This window comes from Salvelinus alpinus, chromosome 29 (assembly GCF_045679555.1).
Source record: "Salvelinus alpinus chromosome 29, SLU_Salpinus.1, whole genome shotgun sequence".
Lineage (NCBI taxonomy): Eukaryota > Metazoa > Chordata > Actinopteri > Salmoniformes > Salmonidae > Salvelinus > Salvelinus alpinus.
In genome coordinates this window covers 37,064,253-37,074,367 of record NC_092114.1, presented here as the reverse complement: position 1 = coordinate 37,074,367, position 10,115 = coordinate 37,064,253, and the positions used below count along the sequence as shown (strand labels likewise).

Here is a 10,115-nt window from a genome sequence, read left to right as displayed (position 1 = left end):
CTAGTACTGTATATCAAGTATTATCAGATTAAGTGTTTTGTAAATATAATTATCAGACTTAAGTTACAAATGCTGGTAAACACTCAAATACATTAAGTTAAAAAATCATAAAAAGTAGTCCACTGTACCTGCTGTTCTTACTTGCATCCCTCCCCCCACCCTGAAAAATCACAGCACCCCCAAACTACATCCCACGACTATGGATCGGCTCGTAAAGTTTCACCCTGGTGGTTGAATTCCTTGGAGTGGTGGGAATGTTTAATATCATTGACCGAGATACCCATCTCACCCAATCCGTGCAAAACACGGTCTGAGGAGACCAAGGTGATGACGTTCGAGCGAAATGGGAGCAGCACCGGGCTGGTTCTATATAAATAGAGAAAGTTTCCAAGCAACAACAGAAGCAAGTGCAGCACCCATGAGCAGAAGAGTGAGGACCTGAACTGCAAAATAGAGAGGGAGAGAATAATACCAAAGTCACGGATAGTTGCCAAGAGAACTTTGCTGAAGTACGACTTGTTTCTCATCCTCTCAGTTCAAGCGGTAGATTTTCAGCACCATGGACAGCATCAGGGTCCGCGCAGTTTTCTACCTGGGCGTCTGTCTGTCTGTCTTCAGTGTTGATTGCCAGGAGCAGATGTCACCCGATAACAGACTCTCTTCACAAGAGGAACAATTTCAACTGGGATATGTCACCAGAAATTTGGTGTGTCAAATTTACTCATTTACTTGTTTTTCTGTCCTTTTTGAGGATTTTAGGATAAAACTGTTTGTTTCGACTCAAACCAATCCAGAACTTGTTCAAGCATTTATTTATGTTGTACCATCAACTGGTGTGTAACTATTATGTGATGGAGATTGAGGATAGTCTACTTTTACCTTATGTGTTCAAATTAGCTATGTAAGATATATATTATGTACATTATACATTTGCGCCCATTCTTGCCCAATGTCAAGTAGCCGATTATATCGTTCCGCCTTCAAGCTAATGTCGAGAAATAGATGCCATGCAATATTTATTTGGGTTGATAGTGAAGATGGTTCTAAATATCTTTATTGGTGACTTTTTTCAGGCTGATGCGCTCGAGGGGCTTCTGGAAGGCGGGCAGCAAGACAACATGATAGGTCTATCAGTGGAGAAGAAAGCAAGTCTCATTCCACGGGTAAGTCAAGAATAACCTAAGTTCTTTTACATCTACCTTACATATCTCAGTTCCAAAACGCACCTAACGCAAAACTGAATGAGCGCAAAAGGTTGTACGAGAGTCATATATTTGGAGAGCCAGCAGAGCCTACGGTGCTGTCGGAAGTTGTCTGTTACATTGAAGGTGCTTTCATTTGGGAACAGAAATGTGCAAGTAGGACCTAACGAATTTTGCTAACAATCTCTCTCCTCTCATATTTACAGTGTGATGTTGGAGAGCGGTGCGCTATGAAGCACGGGCCGCGCATCGGAAGGCTTTGTGACTGTCTGCGAGGCACCGCGTGCAACACATTCTTCCTGCGTTGTTACTGACCCGGGCCACAGACCTATCCCCTCAGGCGCACAACATTTCCCGAGACCCAGGCTTGTGATACGCCCATGCACCTATACCGTTACCAATGTAAATGTCAGTCTGCATGTATGACTGTCTTGAATTCCTTTGTCTTCTGGAAGTATAAACAAATGTATTTATTTTCGTTTAATAAAACATCTTCATAAAGCTCCATGTATCCTCTTGCATTGTAGACTAGCCCTTTTTGATGTGTCATTCAATCAAAAGTTCACTTCTTATTTCCTATTGCATTTGTAGCCCTACAGCTGCAATTAAATCCGTTTATTTAGGTTATACTCCAAATGTGTTGCTTATAATGACATTGAAATTCGAAAAATGAGATGAAGTTGCACACATCAGAAATGCTATATCTAAAAATGACGTTTTCATTAAAACACGTTGTCTGAATTTTTCTCACATTTTAGTTCATTGATAAAAGAGCAAGGTGATAAACTTTACGTTTGGAAGTAATTTTACATTAATGCAATAGGCCTTAATCTTGCCGAGTGATCCAGTCACTGCTGTCTTGCTGCAGATGTCCTCGCCCCATAATGACTATGCATACGACTAATTGTGCTGCCGTCATTAAGACTTTCCAACCAAACATGAATCAATCTCTCAAGATTTGAGTTGACCTGGATGGACAAGTGGTGATCTTTAATAACAGACGGATTTGGAGCCTGACTCCGTAAATGGTTAAGGAGGCGGGTGTACATAAAACAAAATCTATGACGCACTTTTCTATCACATCTTAGATCACCCTGTGACCTTTTCGCTGAGATCATACGAAGAATGAGATATTGCTTTTTTTAAATACAGATTTCAGATATTAAAGGACCAGGGAAGTCAAAAGCGTGATTGACCTGTATTTTATATATATTTCAACACTATAAGGTTGGAATAATACTGTGGCATTTTTAAGATTACGATAATGCCCTTTTAGTCTAAGAGCTGTTTGAAAAGACTACCTGTTTTGGGTTCACCAGGTGGTAAATTAGTGGACAGATCAATAAGAAACAGAGTCCTAAACCTCTCTGCCAATGACAGCTAGTTTTCCCCTCCACACTCAGACCACTCCCACACAGTCCTAGCAAAATTCTTGCTCTTTGCTAAGCTATTTTTGTTTCTCTTTGGCCATTTTAATTGAAAACAATCACAGAAACCAGGTTTCCATCCAACCTTTTTATGCGAGTAAAGTACTGTGCCTTCAGAAAGTATTCATACCCTTTGACTTATTCAACATGTTGTTTTACAGCCTTCAAAATTGATTACATTGATTTATTTCCTCAACCATCTACACACAATACCCCATAATGACAAAATTAAAACATGTTTTTAGACATTGTTGCAAATGTATTGAAAATGAAATACAGAAACATCTAATTTACATCAAGTACCAGTAAAAGGTTTGCACACACCTACCCATTCAAGGATTGTTCTTTATTTGTACTATTTTCTGCATCGTAGAATAATAGTGAAGACATCAAAACTATGAAATAACACACATGGAATCATGTAGTAACCAAAAAAAGTGCTCAACAAACCAAAATATATTTTATATTTGAGATTCTTCAAAGAAGCCACCCTTTGTCTTGATGATAGCCCTGTGCTATGACACTCCAAATTGGAGCTCAGGTGCATCCAATTTCCTTTGATCATCCTTGAGATGTCACTACAACTTTATTAGAGTTCTCCTGTGGCCAATTCAATTGTTTGGACATGATTTAGAAAGAAACACACTGGTCGATATAAGGTCCCACAGTTGACAGTGCATGTCAGAGCAGAAACTATACCATAAAGTCCAAGGAACTGTCCATAGACCTCTGAGATAGAGTTGTGATGAGGCATACTGTATATTTGGGGAAGGGTATAAAAGGGTATAAAAGTGTTTAAAAAAAAATGGAAATGCCCAGAATCTGGTCAGGGAGGTGACCAAGAACCCAATGACCACTCTGGCAGAACTTCAGTTCTTAGCTGAGATGGGAGAACCTGCCAGAAGGACAACAGTCTCTACAGCACTTCACCAATCTGGGCTTTATGGGAGAGTGGCCAAATGGAAACCACACATGAGAAAGAGGCACTTGACAGCACGCCTGGAGCTTGCAAAAAGGCATGAGAAAGACTTAGAACATAAGGCAAAAGATTCTGTGCTCTGATGAAAAAATATATATTTTTGGCCTGTATGCAAAGCGCTACACCAGGCATAACTCATCACCGGTATAACACCATCCCTACAATGAAGCATGGTGGTGGCAGCATCATGCTACGGGGATGCTTTTAAGCGGCAGAATGAATGGAGCCAAATACAGGCAAATCCTTGATGAGAACCTGCTTCAGAGTGCAAACGACTTTAGACTGGGGTGAAGATTTACATTTTAACAGGACAATGATCCCAAGCATAGAGCCAAAGCAACACTGGAATGGATTCAGTACAAGAACGTGGAAATCCTTAAGTGGTCCAGCCAAAGCCACGACTTGAATCCCATAAAATAAATCTGTGGAAAGACTTGAAGATTGCTGTTCACCGCCATCTAACTTAACAGAGCTTGAGAAAATCCCCAATTCCAGATGTGCAAAGCTGATACAGACATACCCAAGACAACTCAAAGCTGATACAGACATACCCAAGATGACTCAAAGCTGTAATCACCACCAAAGGTGTCACGCCCTGACCATAGATTGCTTTGTATGTGTCTATGTTTTGTTTGGTCAGGGTGTGATGTGGGTGGGCATTCTATGTTGTATGTCTAGGTTGTCTGTTTCTATGTGTTTGGCCTAGTATGGTTCTCAATCAGAGGCAGGTGTCAGTCGTTGTCTCTGATTGGGAGCCTTATTTAGGTAGCCTGTTTTTCTTTGTGTTTTGTGGGTGGTTATTTTCTGTGTCTGTGTTTCACCATACGGAACTGTCTCGGTCGTTTGTCAGTTTATTGTTTTTGTTCATTGTTCTAGTATTCTTATTAAAATGGAGACTTACCACGCTGTGCATTGGTCCTCCTCTTCTCATTCCAACGAAAGCCGTTACAAAAGGTGCTTCTACAAAGTATTGACTTAGGGGTTTGAATACTTATGTAAATAAGATATTTCAGTATTTCATTTTCAAGAAATCTGCAAAACTTTCTAAAAACATGTTTTCACTTTGTCTTTATGGAGTATTGTGTGTAGGTTGGTGAGAAAAACATTTTTCATTCAGGCTGAAACACAACAAAATGTGGAATAAGTTAAGGGGTATGACTACTTTCTGAAGGCTTGTCTGATAAAAAAATGTATGACAGGTCTGACAGAAAAAGCTAATTTGTCTGTAAACTTTCCAATTGTAGACAAAACAAAATATGCTAGACAAGGTAAAATCTTTTTGTGTCTGTAAAATGTATAATGCGAGAAATAGCAGTGGAAACACCTTTATGCGCAAATATTGATATAATAAATCAAAACTAATTTTTATTAGTCACATACACATAGTTAGCAGATGTTAATGCAAGTGTAGCGAAATGCTTGTGCTTCTAGTTCCGACATTGCAGTAATATTGTAACGGCGTTCCTCCTCCTCTTCATCCGAAGAGGAGGAGCAGGGATTAAACCAAAATGCAGCGTCTTGATATGACATGATTTATTTAAGTAAAGACGAAAACACGAACTTCACTTGAAACTAAACCAAACAACAAACGGAGTAGACGAACCTGAACATAAGAACTTACATAACACGAAGAACTCACGAACAGGAAAATGACTACACAAAACGACGAACGAACGAACGAAACAGTCCCGTATGGTGCAAACAAACACAGACACAGGAGAACAACCACCCACGACAAACAATGTGACAACACCTACCTTAATATGATTCACAATCAGAGGAGATGAAAACCACCTGCCTCTAATTGAGAACCATATTAGGTACCCAAACCAACATAGAAACAGAAAACATAGACTGCCCACCCAAACTCACGTCCTGACCAGCTAACACATACAAAAACTAACAGAAAACAGGTCAGGAACGTGACAAATATCTAACAAGTAGTCTAACAATTCCCCAACAACTACCTAATACATACAAATCTAAAGGGCTAAAATGAGAATATGTACATGTAAGTATATGGATGAGCAATGGCCGAGCGGCATAGGCAAGGTGCGATAGATGGTATAAAATACAGTATATACTGTACATGTGATATGAGTAATGTAAGATATGTAAACTTTATTAAAGTGGCATTATTTAAAGTGACATTGTATAAAGTGACTAGTGATCAATTTATTAAAGTGGCCAGTGATTGGGTCTCAATGTAGGCAGCAGCCTCTCTGAGTTAGTGATTGGTGTTTAGCAGTCTGATGACCTTGAGATAGAAGCTGTTTTTCAGTCTCTCGGTCCCAGCTTTGATGCACCTGTACTGACCTCCTCTTCTGGATGGTAGTGGTGTGAATAGGCAATGGCTCGGGTGGTTGATGTCCTTGATCTTTTTGGCCTTCCTGTGACATCGGGTGTTGTAGGTGTCATGGGGGGCAGGTAGTTTGCCCCCTGTAATGCGTTGTGCAGACTGCACTACCCTCTGTAGAGCCTTGCGGTTGAGGGTGGTGCAGTTGTCGTACCAGGCTGTGATACAGCCCGGCAGTATGCTCTCGATTGTGCATCTGTAAAAGTCTGTCAGGGTTTTCAGTGACAAGCCAAATTTCTTCAGCCTCCTGATGTTGAAGAGGCGCTGTTGCACCTTCTTCATCACGCTGTCTGTGTGGGTGGACCATTTCAGTTTCTCTGTGATGTGTACGCCGAGGAACTTAAAACTTTCCACCTTCTCCACTGCTGTCCCTTCGATGTGGATAGATGGGTGCTCCCTCTGCTGTTTTCTGAAGTCCACAACCATCTCCTTTGTTTTGTTGACGTTGAGTCAGGGGTTGTTTTCCTGACACCACACTCCGAGTGCCCTCACCTCCTCCCTGTAGGCTGTCTCGTCGTTGTTGGTAATCAAGCCCACTACTGTTGTGTCGTCTGCAAACTTGATGATTGAGTTGGAGGCGTGCATGGCCACACAGTTGTGGGTGAACAGGGAATACAGGAGGGGGCTGAGCACGCACCCTTGTGGGGCCCCAGTGTTGAGGGTCAGCGAAGTGGAGATGTTGTTTCCTACCTTCACCACCTGGGCGCGGCCCATCAGAAAGTCCAGGACCCAGTTGCACAGGGCGGGGTTGAGACCCAGGGTCTTCAGCTTGATGATGAGCTTGGAGGGTACTATGGTGTTGAATGCTGAGCTGTAGTCAATGAACAGCATTCTTACATAGGTATTCCTCTTGTCCAGATGGAACAGGGCAGTGTGCATTGTGATGGCGTCTGTGGACCTGTTTGGGCGGTATGCAATCTGAAGTGGGTCTAGGGTGGCCGGTAAGGTGGAGGTGATATTATCCTTGACTAGTCTCTCAAAGCACTTCATGATGACAGATGTGAGTGCAACGGGGCGGTAGTCATTTAGTTCAGTTATCTTTGCCTTCATGGGTACAGGAACAATGGTAGCCATCTTGAAGCATGTGGGGACAACAGACTGAGATAAGGAATGATTGAATATGTCTGTAAACACACCAGCCAGCTGGTCTGAGCATGCGCTGAGGACGCGGCTAGGGAGGCAGTCTGGGCCAGCAGCCTTGCGAGTTTTTTTTTTTTATTATTATTATTTTTTTTTTTTAAATTTTATCCCCTTTTCTCCCCAATTTTCGTGGTATCCAATCGCTAGTAATTACTATCTTGTCTCATCGCTACAACTCCCGTACGGGCTCGGGAGAGACGAAGGTCGAAAGTCATGCGTCCTCCGAAGCACAACCCAACCAAGCCGCACTGCTTCTTAACACAGCGCGCCTCCAACCCGGAAGCCAGCCGCACCAATGTGTCGGAGGAAACACCGTGCACCCGCCCCCCTCAGTTAGCGCGCACTGCGCCCGGCCCGCCACAGGAGTCGCTGGAGCGCGATGAGACAAGGATATCCCTACCGGCCAAACCCTCCCTAACCCGGACGACGCTAAGCCAATTGTGCGTCGCCCCACGGACCTCCCGGTCGCGGCCGGCTGCGACAGAGCCTGGGCGCGAACCCAGACTCTGGTGGCGCAGCATAGCACTGCGATGCAGTGCTCTAGACCACTGCGCCACCCGGGAGGCCAGCCTTGCGAGGGTTAACACGTTTAAACGTTTTACTCACGTCAGCCATGGAGAAGGAGGGGGGAGCGCAGTCCTTGTTAGCAGGCCGCGATGGTGGCACTGTATTATCCTCAAAGCGGGCAAAGAAGTTGTTTAGTTTGTCTGGAAGCGTAATGTCGGTGTCTGTTATGTGGCTGGATTTCTTTTTGTAGTCCGTGATTTCCTGTAGACCCTGCCACATACGTCTCGTGTCTGAGCCGTTGAATTGCGACTCCACCTTGTCCCTGTACTGGCATTTTGCTTGTTTTATTGACTTGCGGAGGGAATAACTACCCTGTTTATATTCAGACATATTCCCAGACCTCTTTCCATGGTTAAATGCGGTGAATCGAGCTTTCAGTTTTGCGCGAATGCCGCCATCCATTTACGGTTTCTGGTTAGGGTAGGTTTTAATAGTCACAGTGGGTACAACATCTCCAATTAAATTCTTTATAAAGGCACTCACCGAGTCAGCACATTGGTCGATGTTGTTCTCAGAGGCTGACCGGAACATATTCCAGTCCGTGTGATCAAAACAATCTTGAAGCTGGCTTCCGATTGGTCGGACCAGAGTTAAATGGTTCTCGTCACTGGTACATTCTGTTTGAGTTTCTGCCTATAAGACGGAAGGAGCAAGATGGCATCGTGGTCAGATTTGCAAGAGTAGTTAGAGTTAGTTAGAGTAGCAGTGGTCGAGGGTATTGCGCATGCATGTAGCGCAATCAATATGCTGGTCGAATTTACGTAGCCTTGTTCTCAAATTTGCATTGTTAAAATCTCCAGTTACAATAAATGCAGCCTCAGGATGTATGGTTTCCAGTTTGCATATAGTCCAGTGAAGTTCCTGATGGCCGTCTTGGTGTCTGCTTGAGGGGGAATGTACCCAGCTGTGACTATAACTGACGAGAATTCTCTTGGTAGGTAAAATGGCCGGCATTTGATTGTAAGGAATTCTAGATCGGGTGAGCAGAAGGATTTGAGTTCCTGTATGTTGTTATGATTACACAATGAGCCGTTAATCATGAAGCATACACCCCCGCCCTTCCTCTTCCCAGAGAGGTGTTTATCTCTGTCGGCGCGATGCATGGAGAAGCCCGGTGGCTGGACCGATTCCGACAACATATCCCGAGAGCCATGTTTCCGTGAAACAGAGAATGTTAAAATCTCTGATGTCTCTCTGGAAGGCAACCCTTGCTCGAATTTCGTCTACCTTGTTGTCAAGAGACTGGACATTGGCTAGTAGTATACTCGGAGCGGTGGGCGATGTGCACGTCGACGGAGCATGGCCAGGTGGCCGCTTTGTCTGCCTCTTCTGTTCTTATATCCAATAGTTCTTCCTGGTTGTATATAATAAGACTTAAGATTTCCTGGGGTAACAATGTTAGAAATAATACATAAAAAAAAACAAATACTGCATAGTTTCCTAATATTCCGAAGTGAGGCGACCATCTCTGTCAGCGCCATCTAACTGTAAATATCTAAGTAAACTTGGAGGAGTCTCTCGATGATATGGTGTGTGGTCCCTCCAACTATGACTCGGAAAAGCATGCAGTTTTTTAGGCTACAAATTGAACAAATGATAATGAACTTCACAGTTTGATGAAAGTGCAAGGTGATGAGCTTGATGCTCCTTTCCAATAAATATCGAGGGTCTTATTCTGGTGACATGATGATGGATGCTTGTTTGACAAATTATAAGACCCTCAATATTTAATCTCATTATGTAATAGGTTATACCCGCATTGTATCTGCAAGCTGTTGGCTAGAGCGCACATGTCGAGACCAGAGTGGGCACATTCACTATATAATGCCACATTTTTTTGGTGCTAAAACCATCAGTAGAGTTGACAATGCAATGGGAATTTAACTGCAACATATCTTCATGTACACTATGTCATAAAGCTTTTATCCGCAACAAGTCAATTTGATGGAAACACATGCGGTGGAAAAATGCACATATTGTTTTATGCAGATGTTTTAAACATTCGCAAGAATATTGAATCGGTAGCTAATAAGGTTGTAACCCAGATTTTTTTTGGTATTGAGACAAAAACGGCTGCATTGGACCTTTAAAACAATTATCAGACACGTACATGAAGGCGCTGTAGATTAACTAAAGGAAATTGTGTGATAGGCTAATAGACACTGTTTGCTCCGTCTTGCGGATATAGTCTACACCGTGGTTGGTTAATTTGAACTAAACGCCAAGGCCTACAGCTTGTGTCAACCTGTCAAAGTGTAATTTGCAACGGACGTCATGTGATCATTAAACCCGTTTAGAAAAGGAAAGATTACCGTGCATCTAGGAGAGTGTTTGCGCACACTGGGCAGTGTGCTTGTTAAAGAGGCTCGGCTATAGCGTCTGCTATTGACGTCGAGACAAAATATTGTTTGTGGACATCGGAGTCAAACGACCCATTAGTTGAC

The 10,115-nt window shown here is 42.9% G+C and overlaps 1 protein-coding gene across 1 annotated transcript; it reads left to right on the top strand.

Moving 5' to 3' along the window:
- The first annotated feature begins 436 nt into the window (after window positions 1–436).
- On the top strand, window positions 437–1,703 carry LOC139559136 (cocaine- and amphetamine-regulated transcript protein-like). The gene is made up of 3 exons (XM_071374869.1): window positions 437–706; window positions 1,074–1,163; window positions 1,409–1,703. The coding sequence occupies exons 1-3, from the start codon at window positions 560–562 to the stop codon at window positions 1,514–1,516; spliced, it is 345 nt and encodes a 114-aa protein (XP_071230970.1). The 5' UTR covers window positions 437–559; the 3' UTR covers window positions 1,517–1,703.
- The last annotated feature ends 8,412 nt before the right edge of the window (window positions 1,704–10,115 follow it).